This window comes from Rattus rattus, chromosome 12 (assembly GCF_011064425.1).
Source record: "Rattus rattus isolate New Zealand chromosome 12, Rrattus_CSIRO_v1, whole genome shotgun sequence".
NCBI classification, from domain to species: Eukaryota; Metazoa; Chordata; class Mammalia; order Rodentia; family Muridae; genus Rattus; species Rattus rattus.
The window spans coordinates 45,247,052-45,274,723 of record NC_046165.1 but is presented as its reverse complement, the minus strand read 5'-3'; the positions used below and the strand labels follow the sequence as shown (position 1 = coordinate 45,274,723).

The 27,672-nt window shown below is 43.0% G+C and overlaps 1 protein-coding gene across 1 annotated transcript in view; it reads left to right on the top strand.

The window, feature by feature from the left end:
• Vwa8 (von Willebrand factor A domain containing 8) overlaps positions 1-27,672 on the top strand; it is a 320,387-nt gene that overhangs the window by 195,013 nt on the left and 97,702 nt on the right. Inside the window, exons 25-29 of the mRNA XM_032918098.1 lie at positions 907-1,112; positions 3,222-3,373; positions 20,147-20,255; positions 21,873-22,011; positions 24,985-25,184. Coding sequence (XP_032773989.1) covers positions 907-1,112; positions 3,222-3,373; positions 20,147-20,255; positions 21,873-22,011; positions 24,985-25,184 — 806 coding nt within the window. The remainder of the gene's footprint in view (positions 1-906; positions 1,113-3,221; positions 3,374-20,146; positions 20,256-21,872; positions 22,012-24,984; positions 25,185-27,672) is intronic.

Below are 27,672 nucleotides of genomic sequence, written 5' to 3'. Positions count from 1 at the left end.
AAATAAAAAGAGTCCTCAGAATAGTAATTGAAAGAAGTCATGGAAATGGGGATGTAGTCTATACATTCCAAAAGGGACAGATGTATACTATAGGCTCACTTACGCTATTTAGGTCGTTTTTACTTTAGATTCCTGCGTTCGTGAGAATGCTCCAGAGCAAGCCTGGAGCATATATATATATATATTAACCTAGAGCTGTACTGAGGTAATATATGGTATCTGAAAGATGTTTAATAATTATTTGGCGGGCTGGGGATTTAGCTCAGTGGTAGAGCGCTTGCCTAGGAAGCGCAAGGCCCTGGGTTCGGTCCCCAGCTCCGGAAAAAAAAGAACCAAAAAAAAAACAAAAAAAAAAAAAAAAAAAAAAAATAATTATTTGGTGACTGCATGATAGAGGGACCAAGTACTGTTTACATTCAGGATAAGTTTCATTTTCAACAGAAATACTAGAGCTGTCCTACATGTTTGTATTTGAAAAGGTCAGTCTGTGAGATGAAGCTTGAAGCCGCGATACTCTGCTTTATTGCTTTAAATATACACAGGCATTCTTACACATGCACACACAAAGTAGCTGTGTATCACATGCTTCCTAAAGCAAAGTAAGGCCTCGTTGCTGCTGCTCTAGACTGAGCCATTCCGCTGCTTTGCCAGGGCTCTGTATATTTTAATATCTCTTGGGAAGCATGCATTCAGGTGTCACATACCTTTTAATAGAAATGTACTCGTGCAGAACAAACTGTACGTTGACTAGTTTCTTCTTGTTCAGGCATTTCTTCCTTCTTTGTATTAGATGGGCTTTCTGGGATTTGCTGAGGAACTACGGGCTCTTCAAACCACAACTGCAGTTTGCTCTGCAGGACAGAGGGTTGGCTGCTCACTGAATGGGATTCTTCTTCTTTTCTGCAGGTGACATTTTTAGCTGTCATGCCATTGACAACCCCAAGCCCCATTCAGAGCTTGAGATGCTCAAACAGTATGGCCCAAATGTGCCTGCGCCCGTCCTTGAGAAGCTTGTGGCGGCCTTTGGAGAGCTGAGGAACTTGGCTGACCAAGGGATTATCAACTATCCTTATTCTACCAGAGAAGTTGTCAACATTGTCAAACACTTACAGGTGCGGTCAAGTCCCATGTCTTCCGGACTGTATGATTTATAACTGGATAACTGGTGCTTCCATTCTATGACAGGTCAGCCAAGCAACCTGATATGTGTGCATACGCTAAGTATTAAATCTAAAAAATCAACAGATATTCACTTCAGTCTTTGAATTGGCTTTTTGCAAGGTTTTGTGACTTGAGCATTCCAAAAACCTAAAAAATTTGATGGGTTTATTTTGGTTTGTTTTTCTTTTTGATTTTGTTATTGTGTGTGTGTGTGTGTGTGTGTGTGTGTGTGTGTGTGTGTGTGTGTTGGAGGGGGAAATAATTAAGCAACAAGGAAATGTTCCTATTGTTTGGCTTTTCACAGGCAGCATGTGGTGTCTGGGTAGGAACTCTTATAAGTGACATGAGGGAAAGTAGAGCGTGATCTAGCAGACAATATGCTGAAGGAGCGTTTGTCAAGATAGGTAGGAGGTCAGGAGAATAAAAGCCCTGTGATCATACACAACATATAACCCACTCGATAAGGAAAAGGAAAACCATGTAAACTCTAATGATAATAATGATCTCCAGACAGCAGCCGCAGCCTTGTGACTCTTGAATTCTCTTCGAGCTCTAACCCTCCAGGAAAACCTTACTGAAAAAATAAGTTGCTGGGAGGTAAAAGGAGGGAGAGATTTTTAACGTGAGAAACTCTTCCATTGCCGAGGAAGAGATTCTGTTACACAGCACAGGGACTGAAGGGCAGGTAATAGTAATGGATGGTTCATTTCAAGCTGCTAAGAGAGTAGAGTTTAAATTATTATATCCACTAAAATATAATTATGCAAAATGACAACTGGGTCGTTTCACATGCTTTAATTATATTACAACTTATGCACATACAATATTGCATTCTATCCTGAAGTCTGAAAAACTGGTTTGAAAAATGTATTTTGTTATATATTATGTTTTATGTATAATATACATTTTATTATTTATCTATTTGTTTATTTTATATGTAGATGTATATGTAATAGATACATTTATATGGGAAGAAAAGAATAGATTTTCTCTGTATGAGGCCTTGCTAAGCCTAGCACATGTACCTGGATGGCAGCTCCAAGAGAAAACGAGGCCCTCAGTAGAGGAGCTGCCAGCACACGGGTTCCAGGGAGCAGCAGCACCTCGCTCCATTTCCTGTCCTCTTCCCCTCCTTCTGAGTGTTCTAGACAGATCTGTGTTGACAGTCAACATTTTATTTAGCTGATTTGTTTAACTCGGTCAATCTGGAATGCCCATTTTTTTTTTTTTTTTTTTGGTAAATTACTTTTTATTTAGAATACAGAGCAGTAAGTTTTATATGAGATTTTCATACATACATGGCATGGTACCTCACTCTGTCCACTCCTCCTCTGTCTGCTCCTCCCTGTTATTCCTCCTCACCTTATATTGGTTCCCTTCTGTCCAAAGTGTTCCCTCTGCTCTGTGTGTGTGTGTGTGTGTGTGTGTGTGTGTGTGTGTGTGTGTGTGTGTGTGTGTGTGCGCGCGCATGGACATAGTTAAAACTGCCTGTGCATGTAAGAGAGAACATGGTATTCTCTTTCCCTTCTCGCCCTCTTTAGTCCCCCAAAACTCTCCCCCTTTAAACCACGTCCTCTCCACGCAGAGCCCCCCTTCCACTCGAATGTCCCCTGTGTGCTTGTTCAGTACAGAATTCACACGAGAGAAAACACAGCATGCCTGTCTCTGCTCTGGCTTACATCATGGCTCATGAGCTTGGCTCCATGCATTTTCCTGCGTGGCACACTTAGTGTCTTTATGGCTGCATAAAACCCTGCTGTACGTACACAGCACATGTTAATCCATTCGTCTGTCAGCAGACGTCTAGTCTGTTTCATGTCTTGGCTGGTGGAAGAGTACAGCAGTGAGCAGGTTGAAGAAGCCAACAGAGGGTCTGAACAGGGACCTACACCTGAGATAACACAGTCGAAATGGAGGAGGTCCAGTCACTGCTGAACATAAGTGTGTGTGCTTTCTTACTGTCTGGTTATCAGACACAGCTAGTGTGCTTCTGCTGAAGTTCACTAGTGCTCTATCAGTTACAAACCTTCATAATGATGTATGTCTTTTTTTTCATACAGAAATTCCCTACTGAAGGCCTCTCCAGTGTGGTTCGGAATGTATTTGACTTTGATTCTTACAACAACGACATGAGGGAGATTTTGATGAACACTTTGCACAAATATGGGATCCCCATTGGAGCAAAGCCTACCAATGTGCAGCTGGCAAAGGAGTAAGGAACCCCCCGTTGGTATAACTTCGAGCATTGTTCTTCTGACTCCTAGCTCCTAATCTACTGTAGTCACTACTAGGCTGACTTGGTGTGGGGAACCCTCCAGGAGTGGTGGTCTTCAGATGCTACTGTTTGCTGGCTGGTTCTCAGTTAAGTGGCATCATTTATAGTCCTGTAAATTAAAGATTTCAGTTTTTATGACTATCCCATGAGTAGATGTAACACACTCAAATAAAGGGAAATATTTGTTTCCTTATCAGTCTCTGTCCTTTATTGAATACTGTGGGTCTTGTTATTTCAAAATTCAGTGCAAGTCAGTGTACAGATGTGAACACTGCATAAAGAGTAAAGCGTTCATTACCAAGATGCTTGCTTTATGACAGATAGGCTTCTAATATACCAGACTCGTGCAGATCTGAGGGTACTGATTTAAGCCCTGTAGATGAGAGAGGTGGTGAGAAGAATCAGATTCCTAGCCATGGGCTGACAACCCACCTTTCGTATGCTCAAACCAAATGTGTTATTGGCCAGACAGTAGCCGGCATCTTTGCTATCATAAATTCACATGGGACAGTACCAGTTCCTAAGACCTTATTCTCTTATGGGAGGCATTATTTAGAAAGATGTTAGGTTTAAATCAGTGATTAGTCTGGCAATATATGTTTTCCTAACTACATATCACCATTCTTTGAAGTCATTATAAAAACATCATAGTAGAAGCCAAGAAAAATAATTACTAACATACCAAGAATTTCTCAGAGAGAAACAAATATTTCCCTTCTGTGTAAAAGCACAAGATGGTGTTTTGTTAGACATTGTGAGTGTACTGGTTTGTGTTATCGATGAGTAATTTTCTTTCAGGAATTGTGAGTGGGAGTCAGTTGCTTGTGCTTATGGTTTTCTATACAATACTATTTTAGTGGTTGGTTTGCATCATTATGGGCATTTGAACAAGGTAATTTCTTGGGTCAACATCTTCTATATTAGAGGGCTGAGAACATTGCCTTTATGCACAACTCCTGCTACTCTCATGGCTTTCTTACAGACCCTTCTCTTTCTTTTCGCTTGGCAATGGGATGGTTCAATCACTGATAACAAACTTATGTCATTAGGATCCGAGCTCTGAGAAAAGTAGGCATGTGAATTGCAGTATTTCTTAGTGTGCTGTTTATTGGTGTAACATTTATTAGTTCAGCACATCAATTATAAGAAAATTGTGCCAGTTTTCTCTGGAAGGGGGCAGGAATGGTTTGACTTCTCATTGCTACGCTTAGTTGTAAGAACAGCTCTCAGTACTGCCGGCTCGTTCCTGCCTTGCGCTTGCAATTGGGCCAGACAGAGCCACAGAGACCTAAGAATGAGCCGAGAGCAAACGTGGAAAGATGGCGACTTTTTTGAATGGTAGAGCTGTTTGGATCGTATGATGTGGACAGCCATTCAGAGCAGGTGTTTCGTCTATAAACTGTAGGGACTCTAGCAGCTCACGGTACTGGTCCTTCCACAAAACCCATGGGTTCCACAGGACTCTTCCTGTCAGCTCACCAGCCCTACATTGGAGAAGTCGGGTGGTAAAGTCAGCAAGGCTTGGGATTTTGTGATCTGTTGTCACACCGTAGACTGCATCCCTATGTCTGACACAGACACACTCAGAGTGCTGAATTTCTCTTCAGGCATTTGAATTTGGAGCAGTCTCTTCACTGAGTGGAATCCCCACTGGTAAAAATGAGAGCATTTTATTATCGAAAACATAAGCTCTTCAGATCGGGGCATTTTTGAGAGTGGAAGAGGAAGTGTTGGCAGTAACTCTAAAAGGAGATGTGACACAGGACTGTTCTGGTCCAGGCTGGAGTGTGCTTATCCTCAAGCAGCCCCTCACTGGGCTCTGCCTGTATGGTAGCCTCTGCCTTCTAGCAGAGTGGTACTGTTCCCCATGTCTTAGTTAGGGTCTTATTGCTGTGAACAGACACCATGACCAACATGAGTTTTATAAAGTACAACATTTAATTGGGGCTGGTTTACAGGTTCAGAGGTTCAGTCCATTATCATCAAGGTGGGAACATGGCAGCATCTAGGCAGGCATGGTGCAGGAGGAGCTGAGTTCTACATCTTCAACAGAAGGAAGCTGGGAACAGACTGAGCACCCTCAGGCAGCTAGGAGGAGGGTCTCCAAGCCCACCCCACAGTGACACACTTCCTCCAACAAGGCCACACATTCTAATGGTGCCACTCCCTGGGTCAAGCATATGCAAACCATCACACCCCATGTCTGCAAAAGCAAACAGACCTTTTATAAGAAGTAATACACATTGTGCATCTGAAAATCCAAACTCTAAAACTTTCAAGTGTCAAAAATGATGCATGCCACAGCTGGGCATGGTGGCACGTGCTTTTAATCCCAGCACTCAGGAGGAAGGGGCAGGTGGACCTCTGTGAGTCTGAGTACAGCCTGGTCTACAAAGTGAGTTGTAGGGTAGCCAGGGAAAGACCCCATCTCAAAAATTAAAAGAAAAGCTGCTGAAGAGGAAAAACGCATACCTAAAGGCACATGGCAAGCTGGAGTTAAACACAGATACGCTAAAAATGTATAAAATTATGTCTAGCTACGTGAATAAATTATATATAAAGAAAATTAATGTTTGTACTTGGGCCTCAAAAATTCAAGTCTCCAAACACTTCCTAAGGGAGATGGGTAAAATGAATGGTCCAAGTTCTTTAATATTTAAATAAACCTTGTTAAAACCTGTTGATTCTCTTTTTACCTAATCAGTCATCATCCTGATTGGATGGGAGCAAAAGTCACACGGACTCTAGCACACCCGGTCACTGCTCCACTGAAGATGAGGGTGGGAGGTAACTTAGCCACAGTCTACATAGCTAGCTCAGAGGACAGATGCTGCAGAGGGAGGTCTCACATGGCATTGATCCCCAGCTGCAGGTCGTCTGTCCTTCCTCAATTCAAGTCAGAGTATATACGGCATGTTTAAGAGCGCTGTTGTCAAACCAGGTATTCAAGACCAGCACTTGGGAAACAGACGGCTAGATCTCTGAGTTGGAGGCCAGCCTGATCTAGACACTGAGTTCCAGGACAGCCACGACTACACAGTAAAATTCCATCTAATGAGAACAAGAAAAGCTCCATCATTTAGTGCCCGGTGGTAAAATACCCAAAAGAAAAGTGCTGTCTCCCTCTTTCTCTCTTAAATAGTACAGTTCCATTCCCAGGCCTCTCTCTACAGTTTTAAGACTCAGTGTAATAAGAAGGACTTTACTGTCTTATTTAATAAAGCTTGCAGACCTGTTGGGTGTAGCTTGAAGGGGGTTAATTTTGTTTTGTTTTGTTTGTTTGTTTGTTTTAGTGCTTTGGTCCCAAGGTAGCCCTTCTTCTTGATGCACAAACATATTCCCAGATCCTGGCCCCAGGTCTGAGCTGAGGTCAGACTTCCATGTTGCCCTTACCCCTTTCTGTTAGGACCCTCTCTGGATGGTTATGGTGTCGTTTTATCCCTTCGGCAATTTCTGCTACATGAGGAAGCACATGCCAAAGAAATGATAAATATGATCAAATCAGGCACACTGGGAGACATGACTTCCAAATAGAAATGTGCTGCACAGGGAATTGAAGTTTCCTGATTTTTTTGTTCAGTGGCTAAAGAACTAGTGAGAATTATCAGTGGGGTGTGCCGTATGGAGTAGAACAAACAGCACGCCGTAGCACCGTGGGCAGACATGGGAATATTTGGATTGGAACTAATTGCTTTAGTTTTAAATGTCATTGTTTTTATATGGGTTGTATGTATATAGCGCCTTTTATGTATATATGTATATAACATATTACATACATAACAGAATTAGTTCTACACATCCAAAGAAAAACATATACACCATGTACTATAAACATAGATACCTATGCATATAGTTGCAAACTTTCTTAGCATAGATTACACGTTTGTTCCTCAACTGAGCTCTTACTCTGAAGTTCCTTTTAAGAGTAAGTGGTCTGCTATCCTATCAATGCTTCCAAATTGAAAGGTCTGTTTTAGGATAATGTATGAAATCTGTCACGCTGGAGATGTATTTTAAAAGGAGGAGAACGTTTTTCAACCTCTGTTTTAAATGGCATACACTATTTTGTACTTAACAGCAATGAAGAGAAAAGAATCGTCATTTCATACATCTAAATAAAATGCAGATGTCGAGAAAGCTATGATTACAGCATCGTATTGTCACGCTAATGAGATAATAACAATCATATTAGATGGCGGCAGCAGAAGCACGGTAGAGGACGAGGCCACATGCTCTCCAGGCAGTGTGCACTGCACGAGCTAAAATAGTTCTCACAGTCAACTGTTATACATACATACACATGTGTGCACACCATGCATAAGGCTACATTTGTAGATAAGGACCTTGAGACAGAGACTCTTAGAAAACAGGAACAGAGATGCTGTCTATGTGTGTGTATCCGCACCCACACGCTGTATGTGTTCCAATTCCAGTGACAATATAAACGATATTACTGGCAACTTCTGAAGCAGTTATTAGAGACTGAACTTTTTTTATTTTTTGTTTGTTTAAAGAGGACCTTACAAAATAAAGGCAAGGAAGCTTGTGGTCTTCAGTTCCTAAGCTTAGAATCATCATTGTCTATGATATATAGACTTGCCCTGTGTACTCACACAGGTGTGTTTACGTGTTACTTCTGACATGACAAAAGCTCTTAGAATAAGACTCTGAATGATCATCTCTGTTGTCTCTGTCTCCTGACTCAGAACACAAGATGAGCTCTCACTGGCCGTGGTCCTTGTGAAGTGAATAAACAGGGCTACTTACCTGCAGCTTCCAGGGCCTCTGCCTCCTGCCGTCTGTGACACACAACCTTGAAACCACGTCAGTGGCCTCGCGTTTTGCTCCAGGTTCATTGCCCCTGATATGGTTTTTTACCCCAGCACCTCTTCAGTTTTCTCTAGGCACCTTTCTTATTGCTGGTTTGTAAACAACATACCAAGAAACCAGGACTCCGTACATCCTACCCTACACAGAGACTCCGTACATCCTACCCTACACAGAGACTCCGTACATCCTACCCTACACAGACTCCCTACATCCTACCCTACACAGAGACTCCGTACATCCTACCCTACACAGACTCCCTACATCCTACCCTACACAGAGACTCCCTACATCCTACCCTACACAGAGACTCCGTACATCCTACCCTACACAGAGACTCCGTACATCCTACCCTACACAGAGACTCCCTACATCCTACCCTACACAGAGACTCCGTACATCCTACCCTACACAGAGACTCCGTACATCCTACCCTACACAGAGACTCCGTACATCCTACCCTACACAGAGACTCCGTACATCCTACCCTACACAGAGACTCCCTACATCCTACCCTACACAGAGACTCCCTACATCCTACCCTACACAGAGACTCCCTACATCCTACCCTACACAGAGACTCCCTACATCCTACCCTACACAGAGACTCCCTACATCCTACCCTACACAGAGACTCCCTACATCCTACCCTACACAGAGACTCCGTACATCCTACCCTACACAGAGACTCCGTACATCCTACCCTACACAGAGACTCCGTACATCCTACCCTACACAGAGACTCCGTACATCCTACCCTACACAGAGACTCCGTACATCCTACCCTACACAGAGACTCCGTACATCCTACCCTCCGTACATCCTACCCTACACAGAGACTCCGTACATCCTACCCTACACAGAGACTCCGTACATCCTACCCTACACAGAGACTCCCTACATCCTACCCTACACAGAGACTCCCTACATCCTACCCTACACAGAGACTCCCTACATCCCCACACCACACAGAGACTCCCTACATCCTACCCTACACAGAGACTCCCTACATCCCTACCCTACACAGACTCCCTCCCTACATCCCTACCCTACACAGAGACTCCCACATCCTACCCCTACACAGAGACTCCATTACATCCCACCCTACACAGGACTCAAGACATCCCTACCCTACACAGACTCCCTTACATCCTACCCTACACAGAGACTCCCTACATCCCTACCCTACACAGAGACTCCTACATCCCTACCCTACAGACTCCAGACATCCCTACCCTACACAGAGACTCCTACATCCCCCCTACACAGAGACTCCATACATCCCTACCCTACACAGAGACTCCATTACATCCTACCCCTACACAGAGACTCCCTACATCCTACCCCTACACAGAGACTCCCTACATCCTACCCTACACAGAGACTCCGTACATCCTACCCTACACAGAGACTCCGTACATCCTACCCTACAGAAATAGCTGTTTGGAAGTTGGTTTTGTTTTGTGTTTGTTTGATTTTTGTGAGTCTGCTCTCTTGCCTTCCAGGGTAGCCTCTGAGCACTGGGCTGTGTGTCACCTTGCCTGGTTTATACGATGCTGGGCAATCACTGTACCAACTGAGCGACTTCACCAGCTCCCAGATGCTTGCTGGGAAATCCCTGGGACCTTTCACAGGCACATGTGCCATGTCATGACACTGAGGCATCAGCGCTGTTTCCAGTCATTTTCTCTTCCTGAGGCTTTTCTCTTAGGAGGGCACATGTTCCTAAAAGGCATTCCTTCTAAAACACTTCATCATCAAGTGACTGTTGAAAAATAAAAATAACTAAATTAAGAGATGTAACTACATATAACGCTTCTTTCCCATTTCTCATTTTGCTCCATTTCCTTCCCTCCTTAAATTTTAAGCTTAAGACACTTATCCTCATGGGCAGATTTGTAAGCCAAGTGAGAGATTCTCAAGAGAAAACAAAGACCTGTTAGATCAGGGTGTTGGGCTTTATGGAGATGGCTAAATGTCCTTACGGTTACAGACACACACGAATGTTCGCACTAGACAGCTCATACATCTAAAAACGACCGTTCCCTGTGACCACCCTGTAGAAGTGCCCGTGGCTGGTGAAGGAGCCTTATTACAACCTGGAATTGCTACTCAGATGTCCTGTTGCTAGGCATTCGCCCACCACTTTATTTAAAATGGTGTAAAATCTCACTTTTATGCTAAATAATGTAACACTGAGTTGGTGAATTACAGAAGTATATTAACCCATGTTTTTTTTAAGGAGTTTTTGATGGTCTACACTTTAAACAATTTAAATACAATGGTGTCTGCCCTTTACTGGGACGAGTTTTCTGTACCGTTTCAGTTTTAGAAAATATATATCACTTCCATATTCTAGTTTTTAAACATCCACTGTGTTGACACTGTGTTGAATTTTTCATTTTTTTTTATTTTAAAAGTTAAGTAAAAGTCTATTTAGAAATTGCTCTTTCTTGGGACTTTTGCTTCTGTTAACAATAAAGCGTTAGTCAAACTCCAACACCTCCTCTGAGGACAGAATACTTCAGATTTGTCTGTGGCAGATGAGAGATCAAGTCAGCAGGCACTCCGGTATTTCAGTGCCGTAGGTTTGGGGTTGATATGCATCAGCCCAAAAATGTCAACTGGGAATACTCTGAATGCCCCCAACCCCAGCCACTACCCAGAGCCTGAACCCAGGGCCACTTGCTTGCAGAACGCATGGTCTGCTATCCCTACCCCAACCCCATACAACATACCTTTAAAGCATCAAAAACTATGGTAGTTGGTATCTGTCAACTCCTACCACATTCCCTGAGAGCATTGCAAATACAAACGCCCTTATTCTACAAGATGTGCATGTGCCTTGGGGTTTGTGCTACACAATAAGGAACTGGGCTTAGTTCCTTGAACAATGTAGGAAGTGATATAGCTTATAAATAGCAGGCTAGGGCATTCAACCACGCTCCTACTAGGAAATTTCAAAGTTATTCAAAGAAATTGATAGGGAAAAGGAACTTTTTTTTTTTTTATAGCATTTGTATTTTAAGGATTTAGGGCAAATACATTTTTTTCTACTTGATAAAAAGAAAATTAGTACTTAAAAGGTTCAAAAATATATTGATTGCGTGTTTCTTTTACATAAATAAATTATATTGATTTTTAGGATTTAACAGCTGAAAAGCCCTGTCTGCTTCCACTGGAGGCAGAACTGAGCAGAATGTTAGTTCAACAGTGAACAGCATTTCTAAGAAATCTGTTATCAGCATCACAGACCTTCTACACTACAAAGACGCCATTAAATATCATTTATTCAGTTCTTGGATTCTTTCTTATAGATCAGTAATAGAATTTCTAGTTTATATCTATGATTCATAAAACTGGGACTCTCCGTTTTGAAAATACACCTGATTGGCTTTTTTTTCGGTCACAATTTAACAGACTTCTTTGAGATGCTCATTTTAACATTTACATAATTTATAACCCCAAATGTATAAAAAGACAATGACAAAAAATCATCATAAATAAATAATGCAAACTGAAATAGCATGCCAAACTTTCGGACCTTCTGATAAATTAGCAAAACTGTAACAGAAACAGTAAAAATAAACACAGTCAACTGTGACACCGAAGTGAACCTGGTACTCGGGACACCCACCACCTGTCCAGCCCCTGAGCCTGTGCCCTAGAGAACTGGGCTTGGCTGGTTCAAGTCTCAGCAGGAACTTTTTTTTTTTTAGATATTTCTTATCCATTTTTTTCTTCTTCTAACATTTCTGTGTTCGGATCCAAGGCACATTCTTTGAATGAATCGACTGCTTAGTGTGGTTTGGTTTTGGTTTTGTTGTTTTACTTCTTGTCATATAATCTAGATACTCCTCCTCAGTCAGACGTATAGCGGGCAGAGATTCTCTGGCATCTCTGGGCCTCCTCTTCTCCAGGCTGTTTCCTTAGCTGTGCAGAAGCTTCACAGTTCCGTGAAGCCCCACTTGTTTCTGTCCCTGTGCCTTTGTCCCGTGGGTGCATGTGGGGTGCGGCCTGTGTCGTCCTCCCTCTCTTGTGTTGTCTCAGGCTTCACCTTTGGGTTGCTGACTCACTCGGGCTTAGGTTTTGTACCGAGCGATAGACAAAGGTCCAATTTCATTCTTCTGCATGTGGACGTCCAGTTTTTCCAGCATCATTGGTCGGAGATGTGTTGTTTTCCACTGTTTATTTTTGGCATATTTGTCAAATATTAAATGGCTGCAACTGTGTGTGCCATGTGGGGTCTTCAGTTTTGTTCCATTTGCCCGCACGTCTGATTTTGTGCCAGCGTTTTTATTGCTGTGGTTCTGTAATAGTCTGAGATCTCGGGAGGTAATCACTCCAGCATTGTTCTTTGTTCTTAGGATTGGCTTGGCTATGTGGAGTCCTTTGCGGTTCCATATGAATTTTAGTTTTTTTTTTTTTTTTCTATTTCATTCAGGACCCTAGAGAAGGGAGTACAGGATCAGACTGGGTAGAGAAGTTGAACATGGGAGGTCTAAAATGTTTCCTTCTTTGAGACCTTCAAGCATGTATGCAATGAAATATGATCATATCTGCCCTCATTTTCTCCGTCAGCTCCCCGAAGTCCCTCCAGCACACATTCCTAACTTCATCCACCCCTATCAAATACAGTCTCACTATTTAGCTTTGACAAGCTCACTATGTAGACCAAGCTGGCTTCAGACTCAGAGAGATCTACTTGTACCTACCTCTTAACTGCTGGGATTGAAGGTCTAGACCATTATATCCAGCTGCCTCTCTCCTTTTTGAATAACAAATTAAATCCAGTCAATGTTGTCCACGTTTATAAATGTGCAAACGCCCATTGGAGTATAGGCAACCGTTCAGTAGCTATGGAAGAATTTTCTTCCCTCTGCTCCTAACTGCTCGTTGGGTGGGGTGGGGCCCTGTGAGCTCCTACCCCATCTACACTGGAACTTTGGCTGGCTTGATCTTGTGCAGGTAACCATAGCTACGATTTCACGGGCATAACGGCTATGTCATGTCCAGACGACAGCGTTACCCAGCGTTCCTCCACATCTTTTGACTTGTACATTCTTCTCGCCTCTTCCTCTGGGGTGGTTGGGGGTGTTGATAAAGATGTCCACTCACGGCTGAGCATACCTGTCAATCATCCTCAGCGTGGTAGTCAGTTACATCCCCACAGACTTTGCTCTCTCTTGCTATACTGAAGGAGTAGCTGCACAGCTGTTTTGATCTGATCCTTTATTGGAATGGGGAATAAATAGTTCAGTGTTCCCTGTCTACTGAGAAGTTTTGAGATGTACAGGTCTTAAGCAGTCTTACGTCATTATACCTACTCCTTTAAGCTTTCGTAAGTGAGGCTTTATAAACACTTGTCGCCTGGTCATACAGAACACCCCTTATATAGATGCCTGTTTAAGCTACTTTCACACCTGCTTGCAAGTGGTCTGTACCCTTTGCTGAGACTCTTCTAAGTGAAGGAAACATTAAGATGTAGTCAGAACACTGGGGAAGATTTGCCAATTGTAGTTTGCCTCTGAGAAGAGAAAACAAATAGGTCAAAATACCAACCATCCATTCCCTCATCAAACAGACACTTTTCAAGTGCTGCTGGGGTGGGGAGGTGAGAGGGCACCACGTGGGAACAAGAGCTCCAAAGGTGAAAGGACCCAGTGTTGTCTTAAGTCACGGAAGCCGAGAAAGTAGTCAAGAACTAGTGGTGTGTGTCGTGCTGTAGCAGTCTGTCAGTGGGAAGGGCTTTGCCCTTGGGGCGAGCCCATGAGGGTAAGGAGGCTGAAGCTGTGCGGTATTATTCCGTGTGCTTGGACACACGCAGGAGGGAGAACAACTCAAGCGGAGAAATTTAATAAGTTTTCAAATTACATTTTATTTCTCATAAACCTGCTGGAGCGTGTGTGGAGGCTGAGGACAGTTTGCTGGCTTGAGTCAGTTTCTCCTTCAACCTTGTGGGTCCTGGGGACCAAGGTCAGGTCTTAGACAAGAACCTTTACCCCACTGGTGGGTGTATTTTGAGGTACAAGTGCTCTGTGAGTGGGAGGGTGAGGGCTGGGTGCAGGGGAGTGAGGCTGAGACAGAAGAGCCAGGTTTAGCTGCGTGGCAGGACAGGGTCTTCTTGTTTTTGAAAAGTGAAGAACTGGACGGCAGTGAACCCAGGCACAGGAAGGCTCAGAGGGAAACAGCGGCGGGAACCCCTGTTGATGAAGGGGGACCTAGTTATCTGTGGGGAAATGGAAAAGAGACGACAGCATTGAGAGAACGAGGTGACCATCAGTGGGCCCGAAGCGAACTCTTACCAGTTAGGTCAAGCCTGAACCCTACTCAGTGAATCACCAATTAACCAAATCAGAAGCCTGTGCTATTGATCTGTTACTTTCGATGTCTTTATTCTCAGTGGGTTGTCCCTCTGTGGGTCTGTCCCTCTGTGAGTCTGTCCTGTGGGAAATTCAGGATGTTTCCACATTGCCAGTGAAGGTGGCTGGAGTTTCACTCCCAAACATTCCTTGAGATGGTTAGGAAAGGAAAGAACACAAGATTGGAAACCACTAAGATACAGTTGCTAGAGCAGAGGACAGAGAAAAAGAAGGCATTTTCCTTCCAGGAGAATTTGAAGAGAGATGAAGGAAAGTCCGAAGCCAGCCTCCAGACCTGTAGCCTGGTAACGGCCTCTAGGAGAAAAGGCAGCCAGAGACCGAGGCTCAAGCTGTCAGCCTCTGCTTTGGCTGCCCTAACACTGCAGGGTCACTCTGCAGAGCAGGAGGAAGTGCCAGCCAAAAATAGCAGCTCTACCAAATGTGACCTCGGCAGGCTCTGGGTGACAGAGGTACACCTGGTAAATGAAACTAAGGGCTGAACACAGAGTCGGGAATACACTCAGTGCACACTGTGTTCAACAGAACAGCGTAAAGGTGCCAGGGATTTGTGTGCCGTAGGGAAGGAGATTTTAAAGGAGGCAAAGGAGGATTCTCCTGGGAATTTGTGGTGCTGCGCATCACTGGTATTTTGTGTTTAAATGGGCCTTCGTTCTCTGTTAAGTGTCTGACTGGAGTGTGTAAGGGTGCATGGAGGGGCAGGTCTTGCAATGAAGCCCATGCTTATCTGGTAGTCTACACTAGCTCGGACTCCTGCCTTAGCTTCCTGAGTGCTGAGATCAGGCATTTGCCACCATCCTCAGCCTTGTGCTGAGTGTTTGTTTTACTAAGTAAAAAAAAAAATCAAAGATTTCATAGATTTGTTTCTAATCTATTCTCTCTAAAATTATGTTCTCTCTACCATCTTAAATTGGAAAGATACTGACTCTATAAAACTTCTCAGAGTTTCATGTGTCAGTTTGTATGGAAACCCAGAAGGGCAAAGGACTGATTTTCTTTTCCCAGAATGAAATTCGAGGAGGGACTCAGAGGCAAATAATACTTGGATTGTGACTTGGAAGGAAGGATCTCCAAGTTGAGTGCAGCGGTGCATGGGCAATCCCAACACTTGGGAAGTAGAGGCAGTAAGATCGGGGTTCAGTGTCATCCTCTGCTCCGTGAGGAGAGCAAAGCTAGCATCATGATACCTGATCTCAAAGGAAGAGGGGGAATTAGCTCACTGAAGAAGCTCCTGCAGAATGAATGGAAATGGCCTCGAGGAGGCATTAAAATGCACATGTTCAGGGAATAGCAAAAAGTAGTTACAGGGTGGCCCCGGGGGCAAAAGGGGGAGAGAAGCAAGGGGGAAGCGTTGGTCAGGGAGCCTTGGTCTGTGAAAGCCAGAGAACTCCCTGCACTTGGGTCTTAAGATGGAAGGCCTTAGGGAGGCGGTGAAATTAGAAGCTCTTTCTTCTTGAAGATGGTAGTAATTGTTGAGTTTCTGAGATGGTGGAACTACCCTGAAGGGTTCCATTATTCTCATAAACACTCACAGTTCTTGTGGTAAGGAAATGTCTTAGGAATTGTTGATAATAGGTATGCCAACAACTTCCAATTGCATAATGGCCCTAGAAAGATCCAAATCTTCATGTGTTTTCTTTCAGACTCCAGAAATAGTGTTGGCAGAGGTTCAGAGGAGGCAGAAATTTGCCAGAACATGTGCTTTAAAAACCCAACCCCCCTCTTTTTGGAAGTTTTTTTCTGAGACAGCTCTCACGTGCCCTTCAGATGATATTACCTAACTTTGCTGTCCATATGCGTCGTGTTAGGGCTTGTCTATGTGTGTTTTTTAAAGCAAATCCCTTCCTTTCTGTAACATGCTCCAAGCACTATAATTTGACTCAAGTCATAATTTTGATATGCACCTTTCTATTAGTCAAAACTTAGTCTCAGATCTCTGTCGCCGCTTCCACAAGGGACTAGGAAACATCACAACATGTGTACTAAAATGCATCATTGTTTTAAAACACATAAATTCATGAATGACACCAAAAATAAAAAAGCAATTCTATTTATAGGCCTTGAGTTCACGCTCCTCCCCCTTGAAATCAAACCCAGACATCATTCCAGCCAGGACATTAACACAGTTCAACAGCAGAGTGACATAATCTTAAAATCATGGAAAATGTCGTTGTTGTGTCAATCAAATCAAACATGAAAACTTAAATCTGGCCAGAGCTGGATACCACATTTCAGTAAAATGGGGGGAAAAAAGCCTTTTTGCTAACTGTTTACACTCTATCAACTCCAACCCATTCCACAGCCACCATTTTGTTGATTATTCCAGAACTCACTCATACCTCAAGCAATGCTTCCTCTCTCCTCTGACTGCTAACGCTGAAGGGAAGAAAGTTACAAATGGTCTCTCACATACACACAGTTTGTGGGAGCCTTCATGGGAAATAAATGGGTGGGGGCTATAGTTTCCCAACTATATTGTCAGGGTCCAGGAGATATCAGGGAACAGGCCAGGGTGTGTGTGTGTGTGTGTGTGTGTGTGCGCGTGTGCGCACCTGCCACCTGCCAATGCACCCTTCAACATCGTGACATTGCCAATAGAAGAACACTACGGTTACATGGCTCTGGATGCAGTCTGTGTGGGGTATAATGATCCACCCCATACTCTGCCGGTCAGACAGCCTAGTTTTTCAGACAACTAGTCAGGTTGTGAGTTCCATGTCTGTTACTCAGAATGAGTTGGCAACTGAATAAGCAGATTTATGCAGATCCCTGGCATTGACCATAAAATCTGAGAAAGGTTACCTTCTCCAGTGGATGGATTTTTTTCTTACTTGGCACTTTAATATTATTTATAAAATTATTAGTGACTACATTAGTGGTGTTGTGTTTCAACAGCTGGGTATCAAGCCAAGAGCCTTGCTCCTGTTAGGCAAGCCTCTGCGACTGAGATGTTTCCAAAGACCTGGATGCATTTCTTATGCTGGGTTATCAACAAATGGTTGTTTTTACTAAGGGGTTCTCTAGCTGCAACTAGTTCAAGATGTGAAAACTTTGACCTCAAACAACCAATTCTTTATTCCTTAAGAAAGAATGCCTGTTGACCAAGGAACCCATCTGATTGATAGGTACAGATATTATCATTCTGATTGATCAATTTCAGTCGAGAGCACCAAGGTAATACAAGCCCTTTAAACTGTACTGTTGCTTCTGGCTTCCATGGTTATCACAGACTCTCCAAGCCAAGAAAACCTTATAGATCAGTACTTTTTTTAGAAGTGAAAAAAATTAAGTGAGACATTAGCTGGCACTTTTTTTACAGTTTTGCATAGGTAGTTAATACAGAACCAGGACTGAAACCCAGATGTCTTTACATTCACCAATACCATGCTGAGAATGAAATTAATGTATCTCCTATGTTTCTCCTCCCATATTTGGAGAGCAGTGAACTTAGGAGAACAATTGAAGAATGCAGTTTGTTCCCTAGAGGAGCGAGGAAGTCCCCACTCTGGGAGATCTGCCCTGTTACTGCAGAAACACATTGTATTACTTTATTTAAAAAAGCACATCGTAGTCTTCTGATTCAGCCTGGCCCCAGCCACCTTCCACTCTCAATCAAGGTCGGTCTGGCTGCTTAAAATGTATTTATTATTTTGTTCAGATTTATCTGAATATTTTTATTAATGTGTATGAGAAGGGAGTGGCCGTGGAGGTCAGAAAGGGCATTGGATTCCCTAGACCTGAAGTTAGAGGTGATTGCAAGGCAAGGTAGGACTCGAACTCTGCTCATTTGTAAGAGTAGCTTGTGCTTTTTAATTTCTGTGTCATCTCAATTCCTTAAATGTATTTTAGATAGCATATTCCAATGTGTCCTTTTAAGCAAGGTATGACACAGGGACATATATAAGGGCCCTTCCTTCCTTTCAAGTTTCAACAGGTCAAAAAACATGCAGCCAGAGCGTTTCGTTCCTTGTCTTATGCAAAGAATATTCAAAGCTATATTGTCTTACTAAGCTTATGGAAATGCATATCAGGCTATAACTTTACTGAAAGCCAAATAACTTGTCAGTACAAATATGTGCTGTGTGGATGATCACCATACTCATTCTAAGCATATTTTGATTTTTGGTCACGTAGAGAACTTTGAACTCTGAGTGTTGTTGTTATCGTTGTTGTTGTTGTTGTTGTTGTTGTTGTCGTTGTTAGTGGTGGTAGTAGTGGTGTTGCTATAATATATAATAAATAAGAAATACAGCTAAGTGAAAGTGACAGACCTTGTCCAAGTTTGTAAAGATTCAAGTGAAAAGATTTGCAGTTAAGAAGTGGAAGCTTTGTTCTCAGGTCTACCTGACATTTTATTCTTTATTGCTGACATATTTGCTTTTGTATAGGAATCGCTTTACTTAAAAGTTGCTTAAGCCAGATGTTGTATTGCATGTCTGTAAATCCAGCACTTGGGAGGCAGAGGTAAAAGGAATGCCACAAGTTAAGGGCAAGCCTGGCTTTACGTAGTGTCTTCTAGGCCAGCCAGGGTTATTCATAAGATCCTGTCTCAAAAAAGAAATGTGGTTCCCAGGGTGTTCTGGGTCCTGGTCTTAATTACTGGTTGCATGGGTATATTGAGTACTAGGAAACACATGTATGTGAATATGTCTGTTCTATATTTTACATATTAATCATCAAACTACAGTCTGTGGGCTTCATTCTCTACAACCTTCCAGCATGGGCCTAACACTCATGTAACCTGGTTACTACTTGATTCAAAATGTAAAAGAACAGACTGAAATGAAAGAGAATTGCTCCAATTTCCTTTAAGCCTTCCTGTAGTCTACCAGGAATCTGCATGTAAAGTTACTACACAGTGTATCAGCTCCAGTGGAATGTGTGTTAGCCTTAAGAATAGCTGTCATAGGTGAAATGGGACAGGGTCTTACTTCCTGAGCGTCTGAAGTGGAGGTCTTTCTGCTCCTAATGTACACTGTAAACACGATGTCGTAGACTGCATTCTGGGTGAGTTTTGGAGTCAGACAAAGCTTTCTTCCTATGTACGTGTGCTCCTGGTGACGTGTGCTGGTGAACGTGTTTCCTCCTGGCTGCCTCTATGCCAACCTGACACAAGCTAAAGTCATCTGAGAGGAGGGGACCTCAATTGAGAAAATGCCTCCATAAGATCAAGCTGTAGGCAAGCCTGTGAGACATTATAATTAGTGATTGATGGGGGAGGGCCCAGCCCATTGTGAGTGGGGCCATCCTTTGACTGGTGATCCTGGTTTACATAAGAAAGCAGTACCCTTCCATGGCCTCTGCATCAGCTCCTTCCTCCAAGTTCCTGCCCTGTTTGAGTTCCTGTCCCAACGTCCTTTGATGATGAACAGTGGTATGGAAGTATAAGCCAAACAAACCCTTTTCTCCCCGAGTTGGTCATGGTGTTTCATCAAAGCAGTAGTCTATCTAAAACACTTGATAATGGGGAAACATACTTATACTTTCAAATCATCTTTGACAGGTTTCCCCTACCAGAAAAGACATTCATGGGCTACTGGATAATCGGTCAGACGGGAAATGGAATGCAAAAGGTCTTGTGTCCAGCAGAAACGCATCGCATTGACATAAAGGTGATTGTCCCTATTGTTTCCTCTTAGCATTGAATCTAACAAGCTTTTTGAATCTTCTTTTGATGTGGTCCATACTGTCTGAGGCCGGCAAGCAATGCTTACTGGTTGGTTGGCTCTTTAGCTTCTGTGCCAACTTAAAGTTCAATCTGACCTCCAAGGAATTCAGTGTAGGCAGTTGCTATTGGACAAACAGAACTTCTAAGAGCTAGTCTTGTGTTTCAGGACAATCTGTTGGATATATTTTTTATTTTCCTTACAGAATTTCTCTGTGATATTTGTCTTTATGTATGCTAACAAGATTAAATTGACTTCCCTTTCCCATTTTTACCCATACATTGTTGACATTGTCTTCCTGAGAAAAAGGAAAGGGTCACATGCCATTAGTTCTCATCAAAATCATTCTAAGCATTTCAGGGAGAAAGAGTTCCCCTCTGGGCCATTAGGAGCAGAAGTCAGGGATCACACTGAAATCATTGTTCTAAAACAGGTATTTTTCTGTCTGCCACTACCCCACTGCTGGGATCAACATGGACAGCAAAGTCAGCAAACCTAACCTGTAAATGGCCAAAAGGTATATGTAGTAGATTTTGTGGTCTATAAAGATTTGGTTGTAGCAACAAAATTCTGTCATTGTAACACAATAACCAGTTATGGCAGTACATAAACAAAAGGATGTTTTCTTCCACTAAAGTTGTATTTAGAAAATCCAGGAGTGAGTTCTGGTTTGTCATTCCCTTTGGGAGCATAGACTCTTCTCATTTGTCAGAGCCTCTTGTCAGGGCTGTCCCTTTCCTCTAACCCACCCTCCTAATGTCACCTAAGCGTGATCAGAGCACCTAAGTCACTTCCAGAAATGTTTTCTCAAGGTTTTAAGAGGGATACAGTTTGACTCTTCAGTTCCCCAGGTACAGTCTATGTAGGAGGGGACATGGACACCAATCTCTAGCCCAAATATCTTGATTAATTAAGGACTGTAGAGCATACCAGTCATTGAAGAATTAGTTATACAATAGGATTCTTCCAGGAAGTCATAGCTACCCAGACTGATATGCACAATATTATTAAGTTAGTTTCTTTGCTTGTACTGAGAATCATATGACCATAAGCGAAACATTTCACTTTTTATAAGTAGCACTAATGATTATCAGTCATTTGAGGGGGGTTAGTTTGTCTTATAGAGTATTTTTTAAACATTTCATTTCAAAGATCCACTTTAGCCATTACATTTCAGTATAAAGATCTCACAACCTCCCTTCACAATGGAAATATACCAGTCCCCGGCTTGTTAACTTACGTTATTTTGATGGTTTGAGCAACTCTGGGTCTCTTTCTATTTGGAGGTCAGTGGGTTTGGATTTAGGAAGAAATGTAGTCATAAGAAATCTTATACTGCTTTAGACATGGTATGCTTCATTGAAACAAAAGAAAGAGAGAACTAATGAGCTACAGCACGGGAAAGCGCTGAGGAAGGTAAGTATATGCTGTTATAGTTGTAAGTACCATGCCAAGTGATAAAGTAGAATATGTCAAGACAGCAAATACTGAAATTCTGTATTTTGGAAGAACTGCTTTAGTGACTACCCAACCACCTTCACTAAGACTGTGGCTTTGTTACAGGGTCCAGTACTTGTGAACATAGAAAAGTACCCAATAGAGAAACATGAATCCAGATTCCTGAACTTTACTGAGGAATGTTCTTCTTGGCGGTTTCCAGTGGATGAAGTTAATTTAATCTGTGACATCGCTGTATCACATGGTTTGTCATTGATTCTTTTGGTCTTTTCCTCCTGTACTATTTTAAAATCAGAGGGATTACAGTGATGTTGAGGCATAAAGAACTCTGTGAGAGACACAGTTGGTGACTTGGCGGATCCAGATAGCAATTATATGTAATTTAGAACTAATTTCCTCTAACAACCCCACAAAATGCTGTTGTGGACCCCACATAAGCATGGCTGGGTTGGTGTGCAGATGTCTGTTTCTCATTACAGTCAGAACACAAAGTTAAGTGCACCCAGGCATGTGCTGAAAATACAAGGGGAGAAGAGAAAGGAGAAACATTGGATCTGAGGAGGGAGGCTGGGGTTCCCGTATGGTGATTGCATAAACCACAGCAGTGAGGCCCAGAGCCTCTTCCCATCATTGAGCCTTCCGTTGTCAGGGATACAGGGAGTGGGTGGCAGCGGTTGGCGTCTGTACTTGGGGGCTGCTGCCACTGCTGTCTCGATTGTGCCTTAGACCCCGGCTACCTTTGGACAGATGTTCTTAAGGTGATGTCAGTTACTAAAGTGGTAAGAACAAACTGGTAGAAGGCAAGGACAGCTGCTAACTTGACTGAGATGGAGTCACTGAGGGGAGTAAGTCTGGATCTTGCTTTTGTTCCTGTGAGTTCTGTGGCTGTCATTTAGTCCTGCAGTCAGCCAGAAAGTTTGGGAGTGGTTAAATGAAGGTTGAACTTTGGTGCTTGTGATGTGTGGTGACCCTCTTAATGCACACCTGAGGCAGAGAGCAAATTGCCTGCAACACTTTTTAAACTTGCTGTTGGCCCTCTCTTCTGAACACAGTGCTTCAGGTTGCCCAGCAGGCAGTCACAGTTGGCCTTGAAAAAGACTCATTTGCTTTTCCTCTCAGAGGGAACCACATCTGCAATCTGGATTTCCCCTTTGTTCTTATCCCTCTCTTTTTTAAACCTATTCTGCATATGCATATATGTATTATATATGTGTATGTATATATATATGAAATGTGTGTGTGTGTGTGTTAGAAAAAACAGCACTTTCTTGGGAGGGAGTTGGATAATTATATATCTATGTGTTTGAGCCGAGGACCAGACAGCACCTAATGCCTGTAATGTGAGAAAGATTAATAATCCTGTGGTGCATATTTCTGCCCCTGGTCCTTCTGAGTCCCTGCTGCCCTCTCATATTCAGGAAAGTATTCATAAAATGTTAAATCGAACTTGTTTTAGTTCATAATGTATTTAAAAGACTTATAAAGGACAAATTCTATTATCCTGACTGATACTTGGAATTGCTACAACATAGTTCATATCAGCTCTTAAATAACAGGCCAGGTATGGTAGCACACATCTTTAATTCCAGCATTCAGGAGACAGAGGCAGGTGGCTCTCTGTGAGTTCAAGGCCAGCTTGGTCTATATAGTGAGTTCCAGAACAACCAGAGCTCATAGTAAGACCCTATCTTAGAAACAAAATGATGATGATGATGATGATGATGATGTCTACTTCAGCTTCTTTCTTCCTCCTCTTCCTCTCCTCCTCCTTTTTCTCCTTCTTTTTTAGACAGGGTCTCACTGTGTTGCCGAGGCTGGCCTATTATTTGCTATGTAGACTAGGCTGGCCTCAAACTCACAGAGATCCACAGGCTGCTGCCTCCCAAAGGCATACACCACCATGCCCAGCCTGGTGGCTGTGTTCCTCACTGATATTAGTTTAGTTATTTAAATTTCACATATCTCTTAATGCACTTTTCTAGTGTGTATATATTTATTGTAGAACTGATATCTTGGGCATATTTGTATAAATGTTGTAGAACGGCTCATACACATGTGTGATCCAGATTTTCTTGGATTACAGCAAATTTCACTCCATCTCACTGTCTTCCTTTTCATCTAATTTGACATTAAGGAAATATGATTGCTATAAAATTAATAACTGACAGATAAGCAGTGTTTAAGCACTCATCAGACAAAGGCAGCTTATACCTCAAGGTGCTCACGTAAGAGATGGTGGCCCTGTTAATTTAAGGGGAAGGGGTGCTCAGACTACAATCCTTGCCATGCTTTGCTGAAGCACGGGGCATGACAGCCCCCTCCAGCTCCACTGACGTAGTACATACAGTCCATTGGCTCTGCTGGCGATGGAAACATACAGAAGTATTCATAGATGTTTTACAAGTACCTGGATTTAAGAGATTTTGGATTTTGGAGATTGCATAAGAAAATTTCCGATAAGAATATTAGATTAGAAGCTAAAATCTATAGTGCTAGACTGTGAGGGTTTAGCTGAGTGGTAGAGTTCTTGCTTAACATGATCATTGCCTTAAGTTAAATCTCCATTACCATATCTGGAAGCGGGAGGCCCACAGGGCTCAGAGGGTTTTTTTTAATTTATTTATTTTATGTATGTGAGTACACTGTGGCTGTCTTCAGACACATCAGAAAAGGGCATTGGTCCCATTACAGATGGTTGTGAGCCACCATATGATTGCTGGGAATTGAACTCAGGACCTCAGGAAAAGTAGTCAGTGCTCTTAACTGCTGAGCCATCTCTCCAGCCCAGGGCTCAGGTTTTTTAAAAAATCAAATTTCTTATTTATAGCAAGAAAATTCTATAAACTAATGACTATCTAAAGGAGAAAAACCTAGCCGACGATGTTGACAGAGTTCTTCTAAAAGAACAGTGGAAATAGATAGAGGAAAGCAGTGGTCACAGAGCTCTTTGCTACCAGGCAGCGAGAAGTTTCCTGACGTCACCAATTGGAGTTATCATGGGTCATCATGGAATTCTTTGGGAGCCCAAATAGGTGCCGCTTTACTACGTGGTGTCACCCTGTGCACATTTAGGTAGGGACGGAGGTTTTCAGCCTGATAACCTGAAACCCACGTGCTGCGCTTCCCCCTGCTCAGGTACAAGATTCAGCCATGCTAGAACCCTTAGCCAGCCAGAAACCTGTTCACAAACTGCACAACGAATACGTTTTCATTTCAGAAAATGGAGAGCATACGCTGTATGTAGCTGCTTGCAACCCCATTTCCTTGTACTTCATGACCATGACTGGGGAAAATGGCTTCTTCGTGGACTTCTTCGACATCTTCCCAAGGATGGCCAGTGGATCCTGGCGGCCTTTTGTCACAGTAGCACCATTGGGAAGTCTGCTTAGGGGTCAGGTTGTTCTGCATGAGGAGCAGGTAAGGCACACTAGGCACTCATGGGACTGATGTGGGAAGAGCGAGTGCTTTGAAGGAAAAGTCAGCTGTGATTGAAAACCTTTGCTTTCAGAAAGAGCTCGTGCTGTACCGATAGCACAAACCACAAAGCTGGGCTACTGTCTAATCTCTGCAGAGACCTTAACACACTTTTCAAGTCTGCAAACGGGTCACGGACAGTTTTCCACCTTACCACATTGACAGTTAAGAAACTGTCAGTCTCTTTAAAGAGATAGAACACTAGTGAACCAATAAATGAACACATCTCCTCCAGGTTGTGTAGCAGCAGGGTGATGTCAGAGAGCGTGAGGAGATGGAGTGGGTTAGGAGGGTAATGGGACGAAGAGTGCCGAGGCGTCTCCTCTGAGGAGGTAGCATTTTATCTGGGATCTAAATGACGCTCTTCGGAGATAGCCACAGAAATCCACTGAGTGAAGTGCACTGGGATCCTTCTGTATCTAGCGATGCTCAGCTTCTATCCACCACGTTTATAGATTAGTAAATTAAGGTCTCCCTAATGAAAAGGGCAGATGCCTAGCTAGCGTCAGGCTGACAGCAATTCCAGACAGATGACACAGATCAGAAGATGGGCTGTGCTTCCCTTAGTGGAATTCTAAAGGTCTCATTACTCTGTACCACCAATAGACAGTGGTCTGGTCTTGTGTGCCTATTTTCTACCTAACATCTACCAGGTGTTGCGCGAGACATAGTATTTATCTTACAAGTCCCATGCCTACTCCCGGGAACACTGCAGGAAACAGCGAAGGTGGCTCAGTGGTTAGGAGCACTTACTACTCTTGCACAGGACCCAGATTTCTGATACAGTAGCTCACAGTTACCTGTAACTCTTATTCCAGGAGATCCAATATCCTCTTCTGACCTCCACAAACTATGACATGAATATTATACACATAAACTTGTGCAAGTACACACATACATACCCATAAATGCAATAAATAAGTAAATAAATCTTATTTTTAAAAAGCGATAACAGTTATTTTTATTCTCAGTTTATAATCTGGTCCAGGATAGACAATAAGAGAAATAAACCACTGGTTAAAGTCCGCCCTGTCCTAGAGTGTAAGACATGAGAGTAGATGCAACTTAAAATAAGGCCGCTGGGATAGCCCAAGTGGCTGATGGAGGTCAAGGGGAATGGGATAGAAACCTGGACAGAGTGTAGGTGAAGGGAATGGTAAGTCCTGAACCCCAGACACTAGAACATTCCCTCCTCCTTTTTAAAGATTGAATGAGGGTGGAAAAGGGTGAAGTAGAAAGGTTATTCAGTGAGCAGGAGTAGAGGTGAGGCAGAGGAGGTGGTTGGGAGCAGATGCTCAGGGCCTTGTAGGCACTGGAAGGTTCTAGGCCCTGAGAGTAAGAGGGGAGTGCGGTCTGGCGTGTGAAAAAGGGATTTCTTCCCTTACTCTGTGATCAGTGAGTACTGAGGCAGAATAAAGGGGCCAGTTAAGACCTTCTCACGGTGAGCCATCCAAAAACTATTGGTGGCTTGGAGGGCGAAGGTCATAAGTGATTGACCCGCGATGCATTCTGACAGCAAACTGACAGGACTTCCTAACAGAACAGGCATGTGGGGTAAGAGATCCAGGACAGCTCCAGAGCATCTAGGTGACACCCTGCGTCAAACAAATGAACAAACAAACAAACAAACAAACAAAAGAAAGCACGAAGACCTGAGTTCAGATCCTCATCCCACAAGAGCTTCACAACCAGAAGAATCCGCCATAGAAAGCACCTGTCAGGGTGATTTTAAATTTAATTAGCTAATCAAATTTGAATGAGACTCAAAATTGGAAGTATTTATTCAAACAGTTCCCCCAGATTTTCAGCTTGTCACATTAACAGAAATTTACAAATTCTGTAAGACTATTAGTTTTTAGATGCTCAGCTCATGTTTTACTTCTCAAAAGACCGATTGTTTGGCAACATTGTAGACTGATTTTTTTGTTCAGTGACTTTCATCAAGTAAATAAGGTTTCCACTGTAGAGCTGCACTTGACTTCACAGCCTGTGCCCTGCCTCTAGGCATCCTCAGACCCTGTCTGACTTCTGCATCCCGAGCGACATTCGAGGTATCCATACGCTCCCTCAAGCTGCCCCTCCACTCCCTCCTCACAGAGGTTATTCCAGTCGACTGTTTTATAAAACGGTGCAATCAGGCTGGATGGTGGTGATGCACACCGTTAATCCCAGCACTCAAGAGACAGAGGCAGGTGGATCCCTGATTTTGAGGCCAGCCTGGTCTACAAAGCAAGGTCCAGGACGGCCAAGGATGCATAGAGAAACCCTGTCTCGGGGGCAAAGGGGAGATGAGCAATTTAACTAGTGGTATAAACATGTGGGCTGCCCTCAAATCCTTCTTCCTGACACTGGTAGGACTGAAGATGGAGTTGAAAGGGACACAGTAAAGCCACAAATAAACCCGGCTCTTATCATGTTAAAGCTTTGCTGT